The sequence below is a fragment of the Saccostrea cucullata genome, unplaced genomic scaffold (assembly GCF_032062105.1).
Source record: "Saccostrea cucullata isolate Sc308-1 unplaced genomic scaffold, CSIRO_AGI_Scuc_v1 ctg13619, whole genome shotgun sequence".
Classification (NCBI taxonomy): domain Eukaryota; kingdom Metazoa; phylum Mollusca; class Bivalvia; order Ostreida; family Ostreidae; genus Saccostrea; species Saccostrea cuccullata.
The window spans coordinates 1-27,588 of NW_026930954.1; the positions used below are offsets into that span (position 1 = coordinate 1).

At 34.6% G+C, this 27,588-nt stretch overlaps 2 protein-coding genes across 2 annotated transcripts in view; one reads left to right on the forward strand and one right to left on the reverse strand.

The window, feature by feature from the left end:
- Positions 1-3: 3 nt before the first annotated feature.
- Positions 4-27,588, reverse strand: part of LOC134230720 (reelin-like) — a gene marked incomplete at its 3' end in the record, with an annotated part of 30,543 nt that continues 2,958 nt past the window's right edge. The window contains exons 8-29 of the mRNA XM_062712560.1: positions 26,783-27,209; positions 26,490-26,641; positions 24,155-24,306; positions 23,953-24,062; positions 23,405-23,619; positions 22,807-22,935; positions 20,410-20,516; positions 20,168-20,231; positions 16,153-16,386; positions 10,834-10,989; positions 10,491-10,730; positions 10,104-10,403; positions 7,191-7,328; positions 4,262-4,448; positions 3,803-4,008; positions 3,291-3,450; positions 2,815-2,985; positions 2,102-2,316; positions 1,132-1,280; positions 713-920; positions 331-575; positions 4-35 (exon numbers count right to left, since the gene is read on the reverse strand). Of these exons, the coding sequence (XP_062568544.1) occupies positions 4-35; positions 331-575; positions 713-920; positions 1,132-1,280; positions 2,102-2,316; positions 2,815-2,985; positions 3,291-3,450; positions 3,803-4,008; positions 4,262-4,448; positions 7,191-7,328; positions 10,104-10,403; positions 10,491-10,730; positions 10,834-10,989; positions 16,153-16,386; positions 20,168-20,231; positions 20,410-20,516; positions 22,807-22,935; positions 23,405-23,619; positions 23,953-24,062; positions 24,155-24,306; positions 26,490-26,641; positions 26,783-27,209 (3,997 nt within the window). The remainder of the gene's footprint in view (positions 36-330; positions 576-712; positions 921-1,131; positions 1,281-2,101; positions 2,317-2,814; positions 2,986-3,290; positions 3,451-3,802; positions 4,009-4,261; positions 4,449-7,190; positions 7,329-10,103; positions 10,404-10,490; positions 10,731-10,833; positions 10,990-16,152; positions 16,387-20,167; positions 20,232-20,409; positions 20,517-22,806; positions 22,936-23,404; positions 23,620-23,952; positions 24,063-24,154; positions 24,307-26,489; positions 26,642-26,782; positions 27,210-27,588) is intronic.
- Positions 17,606-19,691, forward strand: LOC134230718 (uncharacterized). The gene is made up of 5 exons (XM_062712558.1): positions 17,606-17,708; positions 17,870-17,905; positions 18,007-18,179; positions 18,866-19,130; positions 19,389-19,691. The coding sequence occupies exons 1-5, from the start codon at positions 17,651-17,653 to the stop codon at positions 19,595-19,597; spliced, it is 741 nt and encodes a 246-aa protein (XP_062568542.1). The 5' UTR covers positions 17,606-17,650; the 3' UTR covers positions 19,598-19,691.

A 27,588-nucleotide genomic window follows, 5' to 3' on the forward strand; every position in this document is an offset into this window, starting at 1 on the left:
AACGCTATCCAACCCCCATTCTGCACGGGCTAATCCTGTAATCAAGAAAACTTTCACATTGTACTTGTATCCTTAAAAACTGCAATTAACACAACAACTATTAAGAGTCAAAGTAGCAAACTACACTATAATCTTATCAAGGAGATAGACACTAACAATTGGTTACAAAATACTATATAAAATATAATATATACACATAATATGCAACATAAACCCGTTTTGTTTTATGAAATAAAAAAAGACATCAAAACAACAAATCATTTTGATTACAAAAGCAAGCTTAAGTGTGTTTCCTATTACACTAGGACGAAAACTGTAATTTAGTCATACCTCCATAACCAAGAGGTTGCCACCATCTAAATATAGTTCTCTCCGTCTTGGCATCCTGTGGTAACTCCATGGTAACTCTTTCCGTGGTATAGTTATGAACCCTAGGTTCCACCAGTTTAAGAACATGCCATGTAACCTCGTTATCGGTAGAATAATCAACAATCACACCCTCATTTCTGCCAACAGGGAACATGCAGGACAAAGCATGGCCGTTCCCGCCAATTTTTATCACAAACTGAATCATCCTGTTTCAAAAAAGAATACATTCTGATGAACCTAAAACGTTAAATTTTCTCTATTTATTAAAAATATGATTGGTGTGAAGAATGTTATCAAAATACATTTTTTTGCAATCAATTGACATTCAAAATGAAATGGATACCGAAGATACGTTGTATTCAAAGGCACTGTAACGGCTTCCCTTGTTCCGTCGCCGCTAAAGTGTAAGGAATTCCCATAATCCACCACACCACATCCTAAACCTAGCTTTCCTCCTATGATTCTCTTCCAAATGTCTGACGGCTCATGATGATTATCAAACCAATCAGACAAACCGTAAGGGCTTTTCCCCTCAAAGCCACAATCCGGACCTATGACATCAGAAATATTGGTTAGATAAAGCGATTAATGAACATACGGCGAATCAATCCATAAAACAAAAGGACGTGAAATTTTTGATTCGAAACTTTATCAGATGAACTTATTTGTTATTCAAATAATAATATTTTAAATAGATTACCATATAAGTAGGATATTTTATGTGCACTGATTAAAATATATTAATGTCTAATTAAGCTTTACCTTTGAATCCTTCATCACATACACAATCAGTCTGTTCGCAGACACCATTTCTATGACAGTTCTTCTCACATGGGGGTCCCACGTAAACATCGTCAAGTCCAAAATTAAATGGGTATCCACCCTGTTGCCACCATCTCAACATAACTGGGCTGTAACGATAAAATCATCAAATAAATAGAATTTCCGATGATTCGAAATATTTTCCAATCTTTTTCAAGAAGTTGCATCTTGATTCCTCTAACAGGATCATTGTCCTGTTGCATTACAATTAAACAATTTCAATAATAAGTTAATAAACTTAAATGAAATGTATTTTAATTCTAATTAAGAAGTACAAACAAATAAATATAATTTAAAGAACTTTATTCGGTTATAACCAATATTTGCCCCCCAAATCGAACTTTGATGGATATATATTTAATTAAGTTCTTAAACAGGGGAGTACACGCTGACTTCAAAGCACTGAATATTTTCATTAGTAATGACGCCATATGTACGTAATGACGTCACAAACATGACGTAAATTTCAGTTTTTTATAAATTTTACAGAAAAATGTACATATTTCGTCGATATTTTGAGTAAAAGTCACCGAGCGCATGTGTGTTCAGGATCAATATTTTGATATAATGTGTAGAATGATAATATCAATGAAATATGTTAATATTGTTCCTGAACAAACTTGCGCTCTATAAATTTTAAAGCTAAAATTGTTCAAATTTTGTCTATTTTGTCCTCTTTCTGAAAAAGGATATAAAATCGGACTAGCTTGTGACGTCATAAAAACAAAAATTGTGAATACAAGGCTTTGACACTAATATTTTCTGTTAAAATTATATTTCTCATACAATTTATTGAATTCAGCACATTTCAGGAAGTTTTCAAAATGTGACTTTTGTGGGGGCAAATACATGTAATGTACCGCATATAGTTCTTTTCATTCAAATGAAATAACAAAGGGATTAAACATACTGCATGGCTAACTCGTCTGTGACAGGTATAATCACTGTTTGCCAGTAACCATGTGGACCGGAGTAATACATAGTTCCCTCAGTGTACTTTCCATCACAATCATTCTCCTGGTAACACGGGTCTTCAAGTAACCGCCATGTTTGACCGCCATCGTGACTGTAGTCCAACATGACTATGTGGTCCCAACGGAACTGGTTACTACAACCAACATTGATCTGCAGTTACAAAAAAACTCATTAATTCCATACACCCACGTTTAAAGATCTCAATATATGAACAAAATCTGTTTTGTGTTGCTTTATAATGAAACTGCTATAATGAAATATAGTTAAACAACAATGAAAAGTATACTGTACTTTTTACCAATGTGATATCTTTCAGCTAAATGTCATGTAAAAGCAAAGGAAAGATTCGTTTTTTCTGCATTGTTAACTTTTATTAATAATGCATACAAATTGGTCCTCTTTTGAAAAATGATCTTAAGGTTCCTAAGAAATGAACACAACAGAGAAATTTCCCATTTTTCCTGATGCACCTTTCTATCATTGATATCTTAGAATTTGACGGATTTACTGACGGATTGATTATTTAAATGAATTTTAAAAACCCATGTTGGATTATTTCCCTCAAGTTTTAAGTACGATGTGCATTTTTGAATTCTCGAAAAAAGAGAAAATAATTGTTCCACTAATATTGTAAACATAAAGACAAACCATGAATTGTATGACGTCACCAGCTTCTAAGTTTAGGTCTTTAGTGACGACAAACTTGTCGTTCTCCTGATTGGCCAGAATCAGAGCTCTGTCTCGATTTTGGCAGTATTTACCCAGAATGCCTTCTGTTATGGTGGACCAAACACCTTTATCTATTGCATTCAACTGCGTCTAAAGAAAGAGGAAAAATTAATTTAAAATATGGAACTCTTTCTGTATAAAACTATTAATATAGTTAAAAATTCACTTTCTGTGAAATGGAACAGTATGACTCTAAATATATATCATCAAAATGCAAAATTGATTCCTTCTATTTATATAGCTTACCGGTATTAAATGTCATTATCGTTTTATTCAGTCACAAATTTACAAAATTGAATGTTTTCTGTTACAATTGTGTATCCCCATGCTTTGCATGCAAATTTACAGTAAGTAATATGACTGCAAAATCAAAAAATTAAATTTCCTTGACTTACGTTAAAATTATCTTCAATTGTCCTTCTGCCTTCATAATGACCCACACGTATCTCGTCCACAGCCCACTGATCAGTACCTCCACCGGAATGGAAGGGCTGCCACCATCTAAACCGAGTCAAAGGAGAACGGGCGTCTTCAGGCAACACCACGTGAACAAATCTGATAAAAAGAAATGTAAATTTTGTATAAACATGTACATTGGGATTTCTAATGAATACTGTAAACCAATTTATTTTGCGACGACTTTATTTCGCAATTTACCAAGGATAAACTAGTTTGCAATGATTAGTTTTCACTAACAAGGCTTTTAGCCTTTATAATTATCTATTTTTGATAGAAACAGAGCCTTTTATGACCGGATCGCTGTAAGAAATTATAAAGTTGGTTTACAGTATTGAGAAATGTAAAAATTTACATGAAATAAGACATTATGTCAAATTTCAGTAAAGATACGCATAAAAGACTATTTAAATCACAATTATATTATTGCAGGTTCAAGACGTAGGATTACTTTGCTTTCCTGAACTTTTCTGGAGTCATTTCCCTGAGCAGTTTCCACGTGGTTCCCCCGTCCGTGGAGTACTGGAGAACGACCCCTTCCTCTGGGGTTTCTCCCCCGTCACAATCTGGAAGTCCCCCTCCTATCCTCAGGTAAAACTCTATATAATCCTCATTTTCCGTGTTCAAGTCCTTTGTCTGAGCTTCTCTCACGCCGTTCTTTTCATAGTTGAAAAATCATATATCAATAAGACTGCCGTCATCATTTATTTAGTAAATTACAAAACTTATATAAATGTACTTCAAAAAAGCAATTCAAAACTGAACCATACTTTTACGCATATTATCTTCTTAGCTTATGAGATAAAATGTAAGAATATAGCATAAATCTTTTAACGTTGGTTATCTTTATATGTAGAAAAAGAGATGAAATGTAATACTCGTGCTTGTTGAATAAAATTAATTCTCGTACATCGGAAAAATATAGTGTTTCTCCTGACAGCAATGTTCCACAACCTTTATCACCCCCAATAACTTCTCCACCAAAGATGTCTATAAAATCGGAGTCAGGTTCGTAACGAATACCAAAGTCAGCCTGCATTGTTTCATCTATTCTTCTCCTAGGCTTGCATATTGACCCAGTGTATCCTGGATCACAACTGTAAAACATGAATATGTTAAGAAAAAGGCTTGTACAAATTCGAGACGTAATTTAAGAAATGAGGTATCATTTTAAAACATCTATCGGGATATAAATACGGATTGGTCACGAGATTAATTTCCATAAAGATGAATTTAATCTCGTACCAACCCGTATGTCCACACTTCATTACACTATGCAACTTTATATATAAACGCAACACCTTAATATGCATTGTAGCGCACCGAGCAGGTTGACGCCAGGTTTATTATATTGAATATATTCAAACATACAAACAAAGCAGTTTTGATATAACATTTTACCAACAAACAAACAGGCACAAACACATACACACAACAACTTTTTATATTGATGCAATAGAATCTAAGTCTTAAAGCCTCCTCTGCCGCCCAGGAAAAAACCATAGATAAAAAATATTTTGAAAAAAACTATGGAAACCTGTGTATCCGCGGCAAATGCAGAGTAAGCGAAAAAATTGAGTGGCGGACCCTCACTCACGATTTAAACATCCAAATAGCTTATTCTTAGTTTTTAAAAAAAATTATTAATTCAGCTATTTTATTTCAAAACAAAATTTAAAACACGACTTGCTCGGGAAAGCGTGCTCTAGAAAGTGAACTCTTACTAACCACCCGTAGATACAATCGAACACGTTTTCTCAATACTGACATTTCATTGGCTGAAACCTACATAACAATTTTACCTCAGTAACACCACACTTTCGTATTCGTTTACATGTCGTCAGGACAATTATTTTTCGCTATACTTCGTAACGCGATAAAATGAAAGTCCACACTTCATTACACTATGCAACTTTATATATAAACGCAACACCTTAATATGCATTGTAGCGCACCGAGCAGGTTGACAATAGACATAACCAAAGAAAGGGAGAGAAAGGGACTAAAACTATATATATATATATATATATATATGTAACTCACAACAACAATTGTTTTGATACATGTAACCTTTTTTCTAAAGAGTCTTTGACATAAACATTTTTACTAGACACCGATTTCCATCGCCCGTGCCTTTGTAAACACCTTTCATTAACACCAACATTTGCAGCAGCAGTTGCACCCCCTGATCTGAGAGAATGGAGACCAATATTTAAATTTGGAGCTACCGTTTTTAAAAGAGTAACAATATTTTGCTTTGCTGCAGTATAACTAAGCTTCTTGTTTTTAAATATCAATTTTGAAAAACCATTACTTCTGAAAGCGGGCTTAAGAAGAAAATGATCAGAACATAAATCAATTTCCGCCTCTTTTGTATAACGTAGAAACATAGCATATGGACAAGCACTTGTGATACCTTTTGCAATAAGTACTTCATTTCCATCTCTATATTGATCGTTTTTGCATTTTTCAATAAAAATTTTTAAATAATTTTCTTCAACAGTGATATTATTACATTTCAGAGAACTCAGTTCATCAAATCTCAAAAAACCAGCAAAAGCTATCAAAATCATAGATAAATTTCTCAATAAAAGAACATCTGTACTGTCAGTATACAAATCACACAAATCTTGTAACATCTGCCGGTCGACTGGATCTTTCCTGCGCACCGGTCTACCAGTTAAACGTTTTGCTGATTCTTGCCGGGTTTTCCACTGCCTGTTGACTTCTCGTCAGTCTCCATGCGAGTAACCGTTGCCGGTTTCTTTTGATAAGGCTCGAATCTAGATCTCTTCTTCCCGTTGAAAACTTTTCTCTCTGCCCTCATCTGCGCTCTGTACATCTTTTTCTCATCGTCTGAATCGTCTGCTATCGGATTGGCTTCATACTCTTGAACCACTCTCCAACCAAGCTGCGACGAATCTGCTAACTTAATGACTTTTTGGCGATTTTTAACCAGCTCAATACCTTCATTTATGCTGCTTTTGGCTAAATCTACACCGTCATCGCTGTTCAAATGTTCCCTTGCTTCCTTCAGTTTTGTTAGCACTTTTGCCTCATGTTTATATTGATTCTCGTTTCCTTTTTTTCGGAAAACATAATGTTCATTAAGATTTTCTTCTATTTTACTTATCTGGGAAGTTGAAATTTGTTGAATATTCTGCTGAAACGCCGTCAGACGACTGTCCATCATATCTTTCAGATTGTCCAATAATTCCGACTGTTGACGCGACACAACTCGATTAACTTCTTCAGAAATTGCACCCTGTATCTGCCTGGCGTCCATGACCGAAAACACGACTTGCTCGGGAAAGCGTGCTCTAGAAAGTGAACTCTTACTAACCACCCGTAGATACAATCGAACACGTTTTCTCAATACTGACATTTCATTGGCTGAAACCTACATAACAATTTTACCTTAGTAACACCACACTTTCGTATTCGTTTACATGTCGTCAGGACAATTATTTTTCGCTATACTTCGTAACGCGAAAAAATGTAATTATAGTCCGATAGATGTTTTAAAATGATACTTTATTACTTATATTTACATTTGTGACTTATTTATACTTTCTATTTGCCTGATTGTGACTTTTAACGTTTGAAATGCATTATTTACAAACCCAGTGGCATGTACAGGTGTATGTAATCCACTGAACGCGCGTCGACCCTTTATGTCACTGAGAAACTACGTCGAACGTTTATCCATACGCACATCTATGACCTCTTGACCCCGTACCGGTATTATAGTTTTAGATACGCATTGCATATAAAGGAAAACATTTGCAAATTCAAATATTATGCCTTAATATGCGTACATGTATGACTGGACAATTTACCTACACACGCCCTCTTCACATTTCCCGTGACCGCTGCAGTGTTGGGGACAATGTTGACCAACATATATTCTGGAGACTGCCCACGTGTCCAGTGGACCCCATTCCGACTGTCGCAATCTCATGGTTACAACATGGCCCCTAATTAAATGAAAAGACAATCAATGAGCCACAAAGACTTTTAGCAACTCTGATTACTAGTCTAATTAATATGTAAAGTATATACATTAAACACTATTCAAGTGTAAAATTACATTATTATGTTTCTCAAAATGTTCTCAGAACTTACATCTTGAGAGACTTGATTATGATATGCAAATTACTCCAAGGTAATTTGGTTGATTGATTGATTGATCAATTGTTATTGTTTAGCACAGAGTTGGCAATATATGTAAGCCATATTTCGGCGAGGAAATGTGATTAAAATAATTGAAAAAAAGATAAAGGACTCTTAACGAATAGAAACTCTCTGCGTCTTGTAATCTAGAGAATAAAGAGATATGGACTGAAATTTCCTATGTTTTAATAAGCTACAAAGACCATTTCTGTTTGATCAAAGTTATTTGGCGACAAATATCAATAAACGGAATCAGTCATCAGTTGAGGAAAACATGAACATTACAATATCAATCTTAATTAATTTTCTCTCTTTTCTTTTTTTTTTCTCAAACGAACTACAGGGTAAATATATAAAAATCCTTAAAATTTATTATTCGCATCTAGTAAGAGAAATATGTCTTTGTTGAATATAAGTAATGTACAAAGTTATGGGTCCGAGGTGTCGTGGAATTTAACACTGCACAAAATCATAACCTTATCCCTTTCTGCAGTGGGAACTATTACAAACCTAACTGCCATAGTTGTGATTATAAAAAGCGGACTTCATCGACAGAAAACATTCACATTCATGTTGAATCTGTTTGTGGGAAATTTTCTGATCAGTTCCGTGGGTTTTCCAGTGTTTCTTTTGCCTGCGTTTTCCTCAACCTTTCAAAGTGGTCCAAGCTGCGCTGTTTCTGGATTTATTCTTTATAGTTTGCTTGGAATATTTTTGACGAATATAACGTTAATATCCTTAAATCGTTATGTACTTATTGTACGATTTACGCATTATGAAGCCATTTACAGACCTCGTAACACAAGGATCATCTTAGTATCTACATGGCTCTCTGCTCCTGCAGTGTTTTTTCTTCCCCTGACAGAGGCTTGGGGAAAATTCAAGTTCGACCAACTGAGACTTACTTGCAGTCCGCTTATCTCCAGGGATGATGCATTTCGATATTTTGCTATATGCTCGTCATTCGTTTTATATTTTCCAACTATCTTATTTTGTTACATTGAAATTCTGCGGAAAATAAAATTGAGCAACAAACGAGTGAACGCAATGCAGCTCGAAAATGCTCAGCGACAAAAGAATGAAAAACAAGTACGTCGATCAACAGTAGTGCTAATTTCACTCTTTTTTGTCTTGAATCTCCCGTATCTTATTTTTTGTTTCGCAGATCCTAGTGTGAGTGGAATAAGTATTTGGATTCACATGATCTCACTTTATCTCGCAATGTTAAATTATTCGGTTAACACATTTGTTTATTCAATTTTAAACCGACAGATTAAATTACAATTGCGTAACATTCTTGAACGAATTTTCAAAGTAAATAGACCTAGAACAAGACTAAATAGTACTGAAATTGATGTCATATCTTAAAACACCAATGTAAGAGACTTTGAATTAAAAACAATGTACGAACTTTTTGTACGTTCTTTTAGCATGGTGTAAGTATGGTTCATTTTATTGTATCTGTTTAAATGATTTTTTTGAATTATTTCTGTAATATCGCACTATTCTCCAAAAAAGCATTTATTTTTTTTAAAATCAAGGGTTATCTTGAATATTTTCTTAGGGATTCTTGTATGTTTACTAAATGAAATACTCAATACATATATTTGCTTACATATTAAGATGTTTAGACTACATTTTACTTTCCTTATCATAATTGTTGTACAATTTAATTTTTAATAAAAATGATTTTGAAATCTAACAGGGAATACATTTTGACGGAATGGCACCGTACCAAAATATTCTCTTTTATCCTTCTCAAAATTTCTACAGGACAATGAATTCATAAGGCATTTTTAAACAACTAAAGGCTTAATGAATTTTTTTAAAAATATTTATCAAATAAATATGATTTTCTGGTAAATGGCAATCTTATAGCCTATGGAAGCTAACTTAAAGGATTCTAAGAATATGTTTTTCTAGTAAATGGCAATCTAGTAGCCTATGAAAGCTAACTTAAAGGATTCTAAGAACACATTCGAGTAGAAATTCAGTAAGAAATGTTTTTCCATTCTTATTACGCGATTGAAACTTTCTGTGTTTGTACCATTTTGTACGTTTACATGACTACTATGCCAAAAAGATTCGCTTTTATAATGACTTTTGCGGGGGACCCACTCTTCTATTTGAATTGTTGTCCCTACTGTCTGATTTCCATGATTTAAATCTTATATATAATTATGTTTATATATTGTACTTATTTCTAGTAATTCATGTTAAAAGTACGTATTTGCCATTTCTATGTCTTACATGTTAACAACGGTTTCATTTCTCTTGCATAAATCAAATCCAATCATTTACTGCTCATTTGCTATCTTATCTAATCGAGATAAAAAGTAGAATAATAATTAATTTTCTTAGCAAACATTTTTAAGTGTTATGAAAGGTAGACAAAAGAGAAACACGGAAAAGAAAAGTGAGTGGCAATCACGAGGGAACCAAATTGCTAAATTTCATTCATATTTTAAAAAAAATTGAAATATTCTATCGAGAATTTACTAAAACATCTGTTAAGAACAAAGTAGCCTAGTTTTAGGTGTAAAGATAGTTTTTGAAAAGAGTGCCACTCTTGTACGAACCATGTTGTTGGAGGCATTGGCACTGTAACCTGCCGCCACGTCTGATATTTGGAGGGGTGGTACACAGTACCCTCAGAGTATGATTGACACGTAGTGGGCGGGGTACAAGTTTCCTCAAGCAATCGCCAGCTTAAACCATGGTCAGTGGAATACTCTAAATACAGAAGATTGTCACGATCCATCGAGTACATGTTTCGGCATGCCATAACGAGTTCGAACTCAATGACGTATGTAGGGCCAACATGAACAGGCATAGTCTCAATGTACCGCATTTCTCCCTTCTGCCAAGGCTCAATGAAACTGAAAGAAAAGAATTAGCTTTCTATTAAACTTTATTAAACGTATGTTTATTTGACTGATACCCTGTCTTATTGAATCAAACGATACCTCATACTGGTTCTGCTTCCGCAATAGCTTTGGGACAATGTACCAAGGTTGGTTATCAGCTGGCGGGAATCGTTTTTGAAGTCCTCCATGTCTAGACTGATAGTGTTAAACAGGTGGTCGTTAATACTTATGCCATCAATAGCCCACAAATCTTTCCCGCTCCCGGAGTGAACTGGCTGCCACCATCTAAATCTGCATGCAGGACCTCGTGCTTCGTCAGGCAACATAACTATTTCAGATCTGAATATTACGTGAATTAAGATTATAACATTTGTTTACTCGTATGATATGAACCTTTCAATACCAAATTTCTATTCTGTCTTCTTTAAATTTTAGAACTTACTGTGGTTCCCTGATGTCATCAAAAACTTTGATTAGATCCCATGTAAGTCCTCCATTACATGAAAAATCTAAAACAACGGATTCCTTCTCATGTGTTGGTGGAGGACATTTTGAAGTCATGGAGTGGCTTCCTATTCTTATGAAGAACTGGATGTACCTTTAATATTAGAAAAATAAGATGTACATCATTTCATTTTCTCACATAAAAGTATATTATACAGGAAAATGAAAAAAAAATCCCATTCTCAAAATATTCTTTATTTTCGTAGTAAATGTTTATTCATGCAAGCTTTCTAAACATTGTAAGGAAATTTAACTGGCGATTTTTACATATTTTGTTCTTGGTAGTTCAAATTCAAAAACCAGAAGTCTCTGTCGAGACTGTAGCTCTAATGGTTTATACTTATAACAAAGGAAGAGAAAAGTAGCAGTTGGGACTTGAGACTTTAAATCAGCAATAAATAGGAAAATGATCCTTGCCACTCATCAAAATAAAAACCGATGCACAGAATTATGCATCTTAGTATAGTCTACTTGTGTGCCAAGTTATATTGAAATCGGACCAAAACTTTAGGAGGAGTAGCATTTTGAAACAATTTCACAGAAATATCTATTTTTAGTAACCACGGCAACACCCTTCATCGAAATCAAAAACCGATACATAGAATTATGTATCTTAGTGTAGTCTACTTGTGTGCCAAGTTATATTGAAATCAGTCCAAAACTGAAGGAGGAGTAGCATTTTGAGAGAATTTCTCAGAAATTTCTATTTTTAGTAACCACGGCAACACCGTTCATCGAAATCAAAAACTGATGCATAAAATTATGTATCTTAAAGTAATCTACTTGTGTGCCAAGTTATATTGAAATCGGACCAAAACTGTAGGAGGAGTAGCATTTTGAAAGAATTTCAGAGAAATTTCTATTTTTAGTAACCACAGCAACATCGTTATTGAAATCAAAAACCGATGCACAGAATTATGTATCTTGGTGTAGTTTACTTGTGTGCCAAGTTATATTGAAATTGGACCAAAACTGTAGGAGGAGTAGCATTTTGAAAGAATTTCACAGAAATTTCTATTTTTAGTAACCACGACAACATCGTTTATCGAAATCAAAAACCGATGCACTATTCTATGTATCTTAGTGTAGTCTACCTATGTGCCAAGTTAAATTGAAATCAGACCAAAACTATAGGAGGAGTAGCATTTTGAAAGAATTTCACAGAAATTTCTATTTTTAGTAACTACGGCAACACCGTTCATCGAAATCAAAAACCGATGCACAGAATTATGTATCTTAGTGTAGTCTACTTGTGTGCCAAGTTATATTGAAATCAGACCAAAACTGTAGGAGGAGTAGCATTTTGAACAAGAGGCCCATGGGCCACATCGCTCACCTGAGCACCAAGGGTAGGACTAGTATAAAATGGCTTTTTATTGTAAAGTTTAAATCCAAAAGTAGTCCCATGACCAATCATGGATTTGCTATTTTTTAGAAAATGATTGAGAAGAAGATTTTTAAAGAATTTTCCTATATATTTCCATGTAAAACTTTGGTCGGCCATTTTGGCCCCGCCCTACCCCCGGGGGTCTTGATTTGAACAAACTTGAATCTACACTACCTGAACATGCTTCCATATAAATATGATGAATAATGGCTTTGTCATTCTTGAGAAGAAGATTTTTAAAGAATTTTCCTATATATCTCTATGTAAAACATTGGTCGGCCATTTTGGCCCCGCCCTACCCCCGGGGGTCATGATTTGAACAAACTTGAATCTACACTACCTGAGCATGCTTCCATATATATATGATGAATTATGGCTTTGTCATTCTTGAGAAGAAGATTTTTAAAGAATTTTCCTATATATTTCTATGTAAAACCTTGGTCGGCCATTTTGGCCCCGCCCTACCCCCCGGGGTCATGATTTGAACAAACTTGAATCTACACTACCTGAGCATGCTTCCATATAAATATGATGAATTATGGCTTTGTCATTCTTGAGAAGAAGATTTTTAAAGAATTTTCCTATATATTTCCATGTAAAACCTTGGTCGGCCATTTTGGCCCCGCCCTACCCCCGGGGGTCATGATTTGAACAAACTTGAATCTACACTACCTGAGCATGCTTCCATATAAATATGATGAATTATGGCTTTGTCATTCTTGAGAAGAAGATTTTTAAAGAATTTTCCTATATATTTCTATGTAAAACATTGGTCGGCCATTTTGGCCCCGCCCTAACCCCAGGGGTCATGATTTGAATAAACTTGAATCTACACTACCTGAGCATGCTTCCATATAAATATGATGAATTATGGCTTTGTCATTCTTGAGAAGAAGATTTTTAAATAATTTTCCAATAAATTTCTATATAAAACCTTGGTCGGCCATTTTGGCCCCGCCCTAACCCCGGGGGTCATGATTTGAACAAACTTGAATCTACACTACCTGAGCATGCTTCCATATAAGTTTCATCTTTCCTGGCACAGTGGTTCTTGAGAAGAAGATTTTTATAGAATTTTCTATATATATTATATTTCTATGTAAAACCTTGGTCGGCCATTTTGGCCCCGCCCTACCCCCGGGGGTCATGATTTGAACAAACTTGAATCTACACTACCTGAGCATGCTTCCATATAAATATGATGAATTATGGCTTTGTCATTCTTGAGAAGAAGATTTTTAAAGAATTTTCCTATATATTTCTATGTAAAACTTTGGTCGGCCATTTTGGCCCCGCCCTACCCCCGGGGGTCATGATTTGAACAAACTTGAATCTACACTACCTGAGCATGTTTCCATATAAATATGATGAATAATGGCTTTGTCATTCTTGAGAAGAAGATTTTTAAAGAAATTTCCTATATATTTCCATGTAAAACATTGGTCGGCCATTTTGGCCCCGCCCTACCCCCGGGGGTCATGATTTGAACAAACTTGAATCTACACTACCTGAGCATGCTTCCATATAAATATGATGAATTATGGCTTTGTCATTCTTGAGAAGAAGATTTTTAAAGAATTTTCCTATATATTTCCATGTAAAACCTTGGTCGGCCATTTTGGCCCCGCCCTACCCCCGGGGGTCATGATTTGAACAAACTTGAATCTACACTACCTGAGCATGCTTCCATATAAATATGATGAATTATGGCTTTGTCATTCTTGAGAAGATTTTTAAATAATTTTCCTATATATTTCTATGTAAAACCTTGGTCGGCCATTTTGGCCCCGCCCTACCCCCGGGGGTCATGATTTGAACAAACTTGAATCTACACTACCTGAGCATGTTTCCATATAAATATGATGAATAATGGCTTTGTCATTCTTGAGAAGAAGATTTTTAAAGAATTTTCCTATATATTTCCATGTAAAACATTGGTCGGCCATTTTGGCCCCGCCCTACCCCCCGGGGTCATGATTTGAACAAACTTGAATCTACACTACCTGAGCATGCTTCCATATAAATATGATGAATTATGGCTTTGTCATTCTTGAGAAGAAGATTTTTAAAGAATTTTCCTATATATTTCCATGTAAAACCTTGGTCGGCCATTTTGGCCCCGCCCTACCCCCGGGGGTCATGATTTGAACAAACTTGAATCTACACTACCTGAGCATGCTTCCATATAAATATGATGAATTATGGCTTTGTCATTCTTGAGAAGAAGATTTTTAAAGAATTTTCCTATATATTTCTATGTAAAACTTTGGTCGGCCATTTTGGCCCCGCCCTACCCCCGGGGGTCATGATTTGAACAAACTTGAATCTACACTACCTGAGCATGTTTCCATATAAATATGATGAATTATGGCTTTGTCATTCTTGAGAAGAAGATTTTTAAAGAATTTTCCTATATATTTCTATGTAAAACTTTGGTCGGCCATTTTGGCCCCGCCCTTACCTGGGGGTCATGATTTGAACAAACTTGAATCTACACTACATGAGAATGCTCCCATATAAATATGATGAATTATGGCTTTGTCATTCTTGAGAAGAAGATTTTTAAAGAATTTTCCTATATATTTCTATGTAAAACTTTGGTCGGCCATTTTGGCCCCGCCCTACCCTCGGGGGTCATGATTTGAACAAAATTGAATCTACACTACCTGAGGATGTTTCCCCATAAGTTTCATCTTTCCTGGCACAGTGGTTCTTGAGAAGAAGATTTTTAAAATATACCACTAAATTTTCATTAATTCCCAATTATCTCCCCTTGAATGAGGGCGTGGCCCTTCATTTGAACAAACTTGAATCCCCTTCACCCAAGGATACTTTGTGGCAAGTTTGGTTGAAATTGGCCCAGCGGTTCTTGAGAAGAAGTCGAAAATGTGAAAAGTTTACAGACAGACAGACAGACAGACACACGGACAGACGGACAGCTAGACGGACAAACGGACGCCGGACAAAATGTGATCAGAAAAGCTCACTTGAGCCTTTGGCTCAGGTGAGCTAAAAATTGTTTACAGACAGACAGACAGACAGACGGACGGACGACGGATGCATTACTATCGCATAAGCTCTTCTGGTCTCTGACCAGCAGAGCTAACAAAAACTTGCTGAAATGGGTATATTTTCGAGGGGACAACGTTAACGTTTCAAGGTTAAGAAAACTTATTGGTTGTACAGATTTAATTTCGTGGAAGGGGAACTTATTAATTTTTGGAGGACATGAATCAGTGGGTTTTTAGCTCTACTGGTCAGAGACCAGAAGAGCTTATGCGATAGTAATGCGTCCGGCGTCCGTCCGTCTGTCTGTCTGTCCGTCTGTCTGTAAACAATTTTTCAAAACGCTACTCCTCCTACAATCTTAGTCTGATTTCAATATTACTTGGCACACAAGTAGACTACACTAAGATACATAGAATAGTGCATCGGTTTTTAATTTCGATGAACGGTGTTGCCATGGTTACTAAAAATAGAATTTTCTATGAAATTCCTTAAAAACGCTACTCCTTCTACAGTTTTGGTCTGATTTCAATATAACTTGGCACACAAGTAGACTACACTAAGATACATAGAATAGTGCATCGGTTTTTAATTTCGATGAACCGTGTTGCCATGGTTACTAAAAATAGGAATTTCTGTGAAATTCCTTAAAAACGCTACTCCTTCTACAGTTTTAGATTGATTCCAAAATACGTTGGCACACAAGTAGACTACACAAAGATACATAAAATAGTGCAATGGTTTTTGATAAGTACAAACCAGTAGAGCTACAGTCTCGACAGAGACTTCTGGTTTGATATCACAATAATAATGGGGACAACACTCCATGATAATAAGTTATTTCATAGTACAAATACAAAGTACCGGTTATTTGTCGTGTTAAAATCAGCTGTTACTAGTCTGCGGGGACCATCCTTGTCAAACACCAGTGATTTTCCAGAAGACAATACTCCACATCTGTAGCTGAGAGAAGCGCCCTTAATATGAAGGGCATTACTGGAGATCAAGGACGACTCATCTACGAACTGTTCCATCAAGGTCACTAAATGTGCTACTACTGGAATCTCACAAGTCAAACCAGTGTAACCAAAGTCACATCTGTAAATAAAACCGTATGAAGAACTTAATGAATTTATATAATATCTTATATATTTGTATATAATAAATTCTTTGTTTCGCATTGTGAGAATTTTTCATAATTTTAACGACATTATTTTCCTTTTATTTCTAAATGCTGTCATCAGTTTTCAAAAAATTACTTTGGCTCGGTTCTTCGTTTGAACAAACTTAAATACCTTTACACAAGGATGCGTGGTGTCAAGTATGACTGAACTTGTCACAGGGTATTTTTTTAAATATGCCAATAGTTAATGTTATTACATATATATCAGAGCCTTGATCATTTTAAGACACAAGGGAAAAATATGTACCACTATTCCTTTTAAATATGAACAAGAGAAAAGATGAAAATGACCTTGATATGGAATAAGTTTCTGTTATTAATTGCATACATATTATTTTTTTTTTAATAAATGTGTGTAACAATTCTATAATTAAAACACATGAAAAGACTACAAAATGAAATTAAAAAAAAAAAAAAAGACACGTCGCCTATCCAAAGTCATCACATCCTTATTGAATGTCGTTTTCTCCCAAACAAAGACTTAGTTTTTGTTTAATCAGTATGTTATATCAAATACGCCACATTAAACCGCGCTGTCAAATACACCTTGTACAAATATAGCAGGAGTTTGAAGCCTTGTAGATAAGGCAACATCCCTAAACATAAGGTGTCGAGGCATAAACCATTTAATTACCAAATCGTGAACTCTTTCATCGTCCTCTTTGTTTTGCTTCCTGATGACAGATTTTGTACGGGAAAATTTGTGCAACTTTTCACTCACCGTCATGTCGTGTATTTTTGGAAGGGAATAACTCAAAATACTAAAGAAAGGGATATTTGCCATTCAGTATTTTTTGCAAAAAGTGCATATATTTCAAAACGATGTTAATAACATTTAGATAGATTTTACAAGATGCATATATGTTATTGGAAAAATTCAAGTCAAGCAATGACTCCCTATCTAATATAAGAAAAATAACTATTGCCAGCAACATTATGAAATATTTTTTAAAACAAGGAATAAATTAAAGTGTTGCATAATGCACAGAATTTACTTAATACTCCTTATTCCATTATCTAAAACCAAAAATAAGAACCCTCTATAACTGAACTTTTTTTAACTTCTGAGATTATCAAGCCTTTTTTTCTTTATTGACTGTCTGGTGAGGCATGCACTTACGTACTATATATACCCGTGTTTTGGCAAGTTATGTCACAGTGGAATCAGACGGGACCAAAATGAAGGCTTTCTGTTTTTTGGTTGTTGTTGGGGTTGTTTGCGCTGCTCCAGGAAGAGGTGCTCATTCTTGTGTTAACAATTCTAAACAGTTGTCATTTTTTTAAGGTTTTAGATTTCTGAGAAATCTTTAGACATTTTTACTTGATGTTAATACGATAAGGAAATTAAGAATTGCAGTATTTTCAAATAATACAATTTTAGATTTTCCTCTTTTACAGAAAAGCGACAGCTCAACCTTGGGATGAACCACTGCAGTAAGTTGATAATTATCGATTCTTTATCATTCAAAGAGTACAGTTAATATACTGTAGTTTATTATTTTATCAAATTAAAACTATATTGTTCCTGTTCATAGACTTTCAGGCCGCCAACCCGTGCACTGCCAGTAAGACAACCAGCCAAGTGTTCTACCCTCATCCGAACGACAACACAAAATTCATTCAGTGCAATGCTCTGGGAGAGATGTACATTATCCAGTGTCCCTCTGGAAAGCTTTATAACCCTGCAACTGTATCCTGTGTGTCAAGGGTAAGTACATTATATTGAAGATCATTTTTGTTCTCAAATTTTAAAACATTTCTTCCCACTTCCTTTGCTTAATTGTAGTATGTAAAAGATCCTTTTCTTGCAAAGGTGATAAAAAGTTACTTTTCGTTCAATTTTTCTTTTTAATAAAAGAGAGTCATTGAATTAAACAATGAAAAATGTTTATGACTGCGTTGTATTCATCAAGAAAAAAAGAATCAAAACAAAAGCACAAAAAATGAAACAACTCTCAATGCTTAAGCTATATATCTCATCGTTTGCAATCGATGATTCGTCTTCATTGTTACCTTTTTTTTCAATTTTTGACATATTCTACACTACACTAAATACCCGCGCTAAAGGTTATTGCAAAATTTGTGCTATATTTTGACTGCAATACTGTAAACATATTACATTTGGCTGTGTATTCTTTTCAGTGTTTTTGGCGGAAAGAAACTTCGACTAATTCAAGTTCAACGCTAAATGTCTTACACATATATAAGTTAATAAGAACATTAAGAAATGCACTAAATCAAATTTACGCTAATTTGTTCGAAAATCAATTTCTGCCAAATGTCGTACACGCTAAATATTACAATTATAGTATCTAGTTTAAGTGAATTAGAAAGACCTTCCCTTTTGTCTCGCGTTTAACATGTTTAACTACGTCGTATTTTGACTTTTTTCAGAACTTTATTCCACATGGAACAGGTGGGGGACAAATAACTGTGGCTCTCGGCAGCAACCCTTGCACACAGCAAAACATCGCTCGCGGGAACTTGTACTTCGCAATCGCTGGCGACACTCATAAATTCATTGAGTGTGACCTGTTGGGAAATGCCAACCAGCTGACTTGTCCTTCCCTGCTGGTGTGGGATCAGACACGTCTTTCATGTGTTTACAGCTTCCAGAGCGGTCAGCCATTACCCACACCAAACACCGCCATTTTACCAAGTATGTTGTCATGTTCTGCAATGTTTCCTTTTACAATCTTTCGATCAAAATCATTGTTGAATCATATATTCTAAATATTTTAACGACAAAGAAAATTTCCATATCTTTTAGATTATTCATTTTTCTTTTTAAATTCGGTCTTAATGCAGAAGTTAGTAGATTTAATAAATACATTTTTCCTACTTAGAAAGAGTACATCCTTAGTAATCTTTTTTCAATATAAAAAAGGGTGTAAGACCGTCAACTTAAATTTTTTAGGTACCGGGGTCACAACAAACCCTTGTAAAAACGCTGTTGTCACCACTGGAAACTCCCAGTTTTTCTCACATCCCGACCCATCCAAATTCATCCAGTGTGACATCGCCGGAGACGCCTATGTTTTGTCTTGCCCGTCTGGTCTTGTTTGGAACGAGTTCAGTACAACATGTGTGTCTCCATATACTCAAGCTGTGGGCACACGCCCATAGAGAATTGTACTGATTATGGAATCTCTTACCTGGACACAGTTAAACCCCTTGTTTATATATTTTTACATGAATTTACTATTAAATAATTGAATTTGTATGCATTCTTGTTATTCAAACACGTCTTATCAAAGTACATGTACTTTGCTATATATTATCCTCCCGACATCAAATGGTTTTTGCAAAAGGCGGATGGATGATAAAATGTAGTGACAAATATTCACTACCCGCGGGGACTATTCTACCCGACGATATGTTAATATATTAGGGATATGAGAGCTTCGAGATTCAAGAATATCTAGAATAGTGTGGAAAACAACATCTTAAAAAAATAATGCTCTTCTTCTCTACACATCATGTTCTACAAGGTGTTGAATATGGTACAGGTTGAAGAATAATGTCATAAAAGGGGTTTAAGAGAATATTTTCTTCTGAGTTCAGTATAAAGGAAACGTTGAGTGAAATTAGTTACAAGAATTTAGACATCAGTACTGTAAATTACTTACTGGTAGTACTTTGTGTTAAAGAAGAAAAAACTACTGCTGTACTTTCAAGTAATGTAAAATCTCTCACCTACATCCTGTTCTTGTGCATTGTCCATTTCCATGGCATCCGCTTTCACAGTCTCCAATAAATACTGAAATAAAGCATATTTTAAAATTATATATGGAAAGGAATTTAATTAGTAAATATTTCTAAATCAGTAGTTTCTAAAACATTACTAGTAAATATTTTAAAATACGACATTTGAATTAATACATGTGTATGTCATATTTTTATCCGATTGTTAGCCAAGAAGGTTCTTTTGTTCTTACCGTTGTCTAAAGCCCAATTAGGCGTATTTTGGTGTTCTCCATTCCATCGAAATCTGACATGAGGTACCAGAGCAGCAAATGGAAGAGGTGAACTTACTCTCTTCCAACTGTGAAAATGACCGATTAAAGAATACTTGACTGAAGGCGATAAATAAATGTCAAATAAATACGAATCAAAATTCTTCGAAAATTCGTATGTTTTTTATCATATATTTGATTTGTAAGTATTTCAAGCAAAGATGATGAAAAATAATTGCATTGGTCTTTAAATTTAAAAAAGTAAAAACATGTTTGACCAAACAGATACATGAATAACGAGGACGACCAAAAAGTCAAAGTATTCCTCGTTGATTCCGTCATACGGACCAGAGTATCTCTTATCTACTAATGTTTTTCAAACAAGAGTACCGAAAATCTAATTAATAATCTGCATAACGTATAATTATCTCAAAATGAAATCAAACAGCTGAAACAAGAATGAAGTAAACCATATTCCCCATTTTCAAAAGGTGAGTTATTTCCCCTGAAGGGAACTCTTTTACTGTGTTTAATACGCATGCGCTATAAATAAAGTCACTTCCGCGGACGTTCTCAATGTAAACATGTTCATGGTGTATGCCTCTGTCACATGGAAAAATGTTATTGTGTTTGTGAATAAAAAGAAATCTTAACTGATTCGTGTTTTTTTTTAAATTGGCCACTCATAGTCTCTTTCTGGATTTGTATTAATCTGTGTAGTACTATAATAAGGTGCTGTGTGACCCCCCCCCCCCCCCCCCTTACAAAAAAAAGAAACAAATTACTATTAAAATGCTGATACATATTCGAATAGGCCTATTAAAAAAAAAACACAAACAAAAAAGCTAATTTTCGGTAGTGGATGTTCTGCAGACGGATCATCATTATTTACAAAATGTGCGGAACAAATTTTTAGTTATAAAGTTTTGACGAATTAATCTAGCCTGTGCAGCCATATTTTCATTGTATCTCTAGGAATTTTTTGAAGACTGATGACATGTCCATCTACAGTTTTACCTCTGAAATTGCTGCATATACAGCAGTAGTTCGTCTTCCGCTACCGATACCAAGAAACTGCGTTTTTGCTCGATTGTATGTCATAACATAGAACTTTTACTTACAAGAACACATTTGGTGACAATTAAAAGCCTATTTCATTTGAATTAACCGTGTTTCTAGAATTTTCTATTTGTAAAATAATTGATTCACTATTTAGTATTAAAACTTTGAATGGAATTCTAAATGAATAATTTAATCTCATGTGCTCATGTAACGAAGAAAGACTAATTAAAATAGCATCGACCTAAATTCGTGTTACATATGTCGTATAAAGTCTGAACTGCATTTAATCAAAGTTTTAGTGTAGGATCTAAGCATATGTACATGTATATTCCCGAGTAAAATACACATTTTGTTTTAGATCAGAGAATTGAGAGCAGAAACACGAAATTGATACAATAATTTCCTAGCGTATTTCTCGTTAATTAACTGAAAACAATCTTTTCTCAAGTGTTATTTATTTTTTTTAAATCCTGTCAGTGTAAGTACATGTATTTATTTTTATAAGTTATTCTTTTTTGCAAAGTGTGTAAATAAACAATATCAGAGAGAGAGAGAGAGAGAGAGAGAGAGAGAGAGAGAGAGAGAGAGAGAGAGACTCCGTGTAACTGACATACATGTACATCTGTGGAAAAAATATATGTACCGTAATTTTATTGAATTCACAATTAAAAATTCTAATAATAATATTAATTTTCACAACTTTGGTTCATTTTCAACTGTTCAACCCATTTACATATTCTCTGTACCTGTACGCACGGAGGGGGGGGGGGGGGGGGGGGTGCAGGGTCAAGGGGTTTAGCCCAACCCCCATTTTTTCCCAATATTACTTTTTCTATTGAAAATGTTCATTGATAGACAGGTTGTCAACCCCCCCCCCCCCCCCCCCACACACACACTCAGGTTATACTACGGTAAAGTTATATAAGGGAAATGTAGTATTGTATGCCAAGGAACTGGTATTGAAATAAGTATTAGCTTTTTCAACTTTGGGCAAGGTTTTTCTTTGCTTGCCAACTTTTCCAGGTAACAAAAAAAATATTTCTTTGGCTACCCCCCCCTTTAAAGACGATGCTACGTGCCTGGCTATTCATATAGTTTTCTAGAAAGGGGGGGGGGGGGCTAACAGACCCTTTATAAAATAATTTATTATCTAAAAAAATGCAAACCGTTTCCTTCTTTTAAAATTTTTAAATACAGCGTGTAAGTTGATCACTATTTTGTTGGATTATCGTAACATGTAGTCCGCGGAAGTTATGCTAGTGTTGAAGAGTTCCGATTTTGAGGGGAGATAACTCACTTTTGAAAATGGGGAATTACCTTGAAAAGTCGTCGCTGTCGTATTCTGATGACACTGGTTGATGCTTCCCGCCACATTTGTAATAGAGACACGGTTCATGAACTGTGAACCATGATTTCCCAAAATTTGTAGAGGCTTCTAAACCAACGCTGAAAAAGCGTTTTTGTCTTACACAACATGTATGTAATTTTTAAAAAAACATACTTTTTAATTTATAAAAAGTAGTGAATATACTTTATCCAGCTTGAAAAGATATATACTGTAAACCAAATTTTATTCACGACGACTTTATTTCGCGATTAACCAGGGATAAACTAGTTCGCGACGATTAATTTTCGTGATGAAGTCTTTTTCAATCTGTTTTTAATAGACAAATATACTATAAGGACCGGTTCGCAGAGAGAAATATTCGCGATGACGAGGTTCTCGCGAACTTCGCGAAAATTTCTCGCACGCGAATAAAAGTTGGTTTACAGTAACCTATATTAAAGTTAAGGAATATTCTAACATTCTTGATTAACCGATGTCTTCATAATTATTTTTAATTATATGACAATATGTATGCCCATGCATGTTCATGTCCTTCGGTTGCACGACTTTCTCAAAGTTCACACTTACACATTTCTAGTTGCATTCTTTCCACAGTTCAAATTAAGATCGAACTGTACCATTTTATTCACATCTGACCTCCGGGGAAAGTGTGGTAAGACCTGTACTCCATCAATTGCCCACACGTCGAGATCCACACCCCGATGGTGCGCCTGAGCCCAGCAGATCCGCGCCTTAGACTGTCTTTGGTGGCCGTTTATAGGTACCGATATTAATCTTGGTTCCTGGAGGATAAGAAGAAGTAGTGAATCTAGCATGATGTTTATTAGGTGATCTAATGATGGCAAGAGAAAGGGACTGGCCAAAAACAATGGCGAAGAACTTCAGAGAAAAGAGTTGAAAGAGATAGGGATGACATGGAGGTAGATATAAACAAAAGCAAAAGATAGGACTGAGTGGAGGGACTTTGTGGCTGTCTTATGTGCCACCTGACATGAAGAGGCCTAAGTAGGTAAGTAAAGAATGATGTACACGTTTAAAACAAATATCAAGAAAACTATAAGAAGTGGATTCATTTATAAATCATGACATTGGAAGTTTAAAGAATGTGTGTTTACCTTAAAATCTCTACTTGTGAGATTTAATACTGGTTTATGTCCATGCTTGTCCTCGATGTAAACCTCAATATTTGTTTCAGGAGAATCTAAGGCTTGGCAACGACCACTGCCTATTAGGTAAATGGCATTGATGTAAATTTAGCAGTTCCTTGAAAGGAAATTTGAAATTTGTTTTTATTTAATTTGTTTTTACGCGACCTACCGAATCCAAAGTAGAACCTCAGATTTCCCGCCAATCTGGTGTCGAGATACGGAGTACAGGCCCATCGTTCTCCCGCTCCATCGAACACCATCGAGTTAGCATGATAGAGAACACCACAAATAACATCAACCCGACCTCCTCGAATCATCCAGCTGAAAGAAACAAAATAATATCATGTTCAATTGTAAGGTTTCATCAGGTTCTTTTTCAAATCTTGTGTCTGGCATTGTAAAAACATCCCTTTCAAACTGTCTTAAAGTATAAGTGTCCACTGTCTTACTACAATTTCAAGGCACCATCATGTTTGGACTCGGTTATTAGTTCTTGCAAGAATGTGGGCATCGTGCTTCTTATATTATTAAAAATTGGCGATTTAAAAATCATTCAAATTTAATAGCCATTCTCTGTAACCACTTAAACTTCGTTGCCACGCATGGTCACCGATTTTGATGAAACTTCACCCATGCTTAGTACTTGACACCAGAAACAAATATCAAACAAAATTTCGTTGCTATGTGTCTCGGTTGCCATGGTAACAGCCGGAAACGTTTGAAAAAATGAGATTTTCAGCCACTTTAAATCTTGACTGTGGCTTAATAAAAACTAGAAAAAGCAAACAAACCATTCTCACAAAAAACATGACACCTTGATGTCACTTATACTGTAAAGAAACTGTTAAGAATATATCTCTAAGTAAGTGGTAACCAAGGGTACATTTGGAATACATTTAAAATGCTGAAATGTGCTGAAAAACACTCCGTATTCACTAATGGTAGGTGTTACATGCTCAAACTCAATCAACGACTTAAGAAAAACAATGAAAATGCTTGACCTTAAGTATATAAGTAAAAGCAATATTATTCTATAAATAACTTTTATGGTTGCCATGGTAACACATTGTAACCATGCAAAACCAGTAACTAAAATTGGGTTAATGCTACTGTCTTGAGGAAAAACATGAAAATTCAAAACTGGCAAATATGCATCCTTAGGACCTTGCAACACTAAAACCATAAGAAAAATTGGGTATAATTGCTACTTTGCAGTGTTACCATGGAAACAAAGTACCAGTGCTTAAAAGTGAATTATTTTTCGCTGCATTAAGAATTAAATTTCCATTTAATCAAGAAACAAATTAAAGGACTCAGCTTGTATAGTACTTATCTGTTAGAACTGAAGTTGAATATCATATATTGATAAAATTTGATGAAGAAAACAACACTGTTGCTATGGTTACCAAGAAGGGAAAATGTTCGATTTTGTTAACTTTATATCAATATTAAACCCTGTGTGCCAACTTCTTGCATCCACTTAGAGATTGGATGATAGTCAAAATTAAAATTCAAGTTAGCTGTTAATAAATATCAATCATAAAAGTTTTGGGAATCTACATTTAAGGGTACGTATCCAAGGAAAGAAAATATTTTTCAGTTTTTTAAGCATATATTTTCTGCTTATTTCCATAGCAACGCTCTATTTAAAGAATCTAATCTGAATTTTTTCAAATTGGAAAACTTGGAGCACACTAACATCTTATAAAATTGATAATTAGTTTTGAGGAAATGTGCTTTTTTTAAAAGATAGGATCAGATTAAAACATACAGAGTGTTACTTTGAAGGCCCTCTGTGTTATAAAAACCTTGGCAACCTTTGTGAACCAAAATGAAATATCATATTTTGTTCTTGGTATATGTTTCAAGGCTCTTTTTTCTATTATTTGGTCACATTTCATCCTATAATTGCTTTTTATTTTTACATGTCTGACTTTATAAAATTCAATGAATATTTTTTTCACTTTTATATATTTTGTTACCATAGTAACGCATGTGATAGTTGATTTATCAAACATGTTTATCATGCATTTCAGACATCTGACCTTCAACTTTTGGAAACAGTCATTGCCAATTGTTTACTTTGCCACAAATGTTAACTATGGGGCTCTAAACATGTTAAAAAATGCCATTTTTCGAACTTTAAGACATGTTGTCATGGTAACTATAAAACATAGCAACCAATTTTTGCCTGATTTCAGTTTAGGGTATCAATGACTTTTATCATAGAGAGTTTGGAGAAATTCTGAGACTATGCGTGCCACAGCTCCTATATAAAATTTCAAATCATTATATAGAATGGCTCTTAATTCTATGAAGATATCTCCCAAAATTCAATTTTATTAGCTACAAAATTTCCCATTTTTCTATATCAAAATCTAGCATAATACATGTACATGTTTGCTTTCTGAGATTAAAAAAACCAACAAAATATGTAAACAGAAATACATGTAATATCTCTTTGAAAGTCATTTGTCAAGATACAAAATTTTAAAAGAACGTACCCTGGTTGATTCTTTGATTCAAACTGTTCTTCTAGCATTAAATCCGGGGTAACATCAGAAACTGATAGGTCGAGATCACGTGTTACTGCGTAATTAACTGTTTGGTTTTCAATATTGAAGAACAAAGTATTTTCCTCAGATCGACACTTTTGCTAAAAGAAAAAAAATAAACGCCATGTGAAAAATTCTTAAATATTTCAAAATAATTTTCAAAATCATATTGAAATGACAGCATTGGAAAGAATTTCCTTTTCTTTCTTCTTTTTTATAAAAGTGCAAAAATACAGATGTACCCTAATATTCCCTCCAGGAAAGAAAAGCCAGTTGCTGGGGTCAACTGGATCAAAATTTTCTTCAATGCGACTGGGTTTATCAGCTATATTGACAACCAACACATTGTCAATTCCCCAACAACTACTGAAATCTGGCTGCCCTTCGTCAGAAATATCCCATCGTATCGTGCGAGGTCTTTTTGTTGTTGTAGTAGTTGTCGTTGAAGCTGTGCTTGTTAGGTTTTCTGTTGTCTCCAAGGTTGGAAATGGCACAGTTGTTGTTTCCATTGTTGTCAATGATTCGGTGGTTGTTGCAATCGTCGTTGTTGTTGTTGTTGTCTTTGGTTTTGGTTTACTAGACAGTTGTTCCCACTTCATACAGACGCCCTCCCCTCTAGCTTCCTTTGGGATGTTTACAAGGTGGACCTCTGTTTCTGATGACGGTATACTAAAGTGTAAAATTATTTTTCTAAGTTATTCTAACCTATGTAATGAAAAGTTTGGTCCTTTCTGGCGTCTTCAAGTATTTTTGAGAAATAAATTACATGTACTTGCGTATACAATCAAGTGCTTAAAAATATTTTTTTTCTCTGTAGAAAATTGAAAATATAGTTAGCCCTTCTTCAATTTGTCTTTGAATACATATTTTAATACTTTTCTTGCACTTATGTATAATGAAAGGGGGAAAGACAAGAAAACGACGTTGAAAAACAAAAATGAAGCAATAACAGAACAATTAAACTTAGAATTTACATCCTATTAAGACAGTGAAGTTCCAAATCTTATTCGCTTATCTATAGAATTTCGTTCAGAATTATAATGGTTTA

What these genes read in the sequence shown, in the direction of transcription:
- LOC134230718 (XM_062712558.1), top strand. Translation starts at nt 17,651, where the DNA reads ATGAAGGCTTTCTGTTTTTTGGTTGTTGTTGGGGTTGTTTGCGCTGCT. An exon ending in TTGCGCTGCTCCAGGAAGAG is followed by an intron (nt 17,709 to 17,869) that starts GTGCTCATTCTT and finishes CCTCTTTTACAG; the next exon opens with AAAAGCGACAGCTCAACCTT. An exon ending in CTGTATCCTGTGTGTCAAGG is followed by an intron (nt 18,180 to 18,865) that starts GTAAGTACATTA and finishes GACTTTTTTCAG; the next exon opens with AACTTTATTCCACATGGAAC.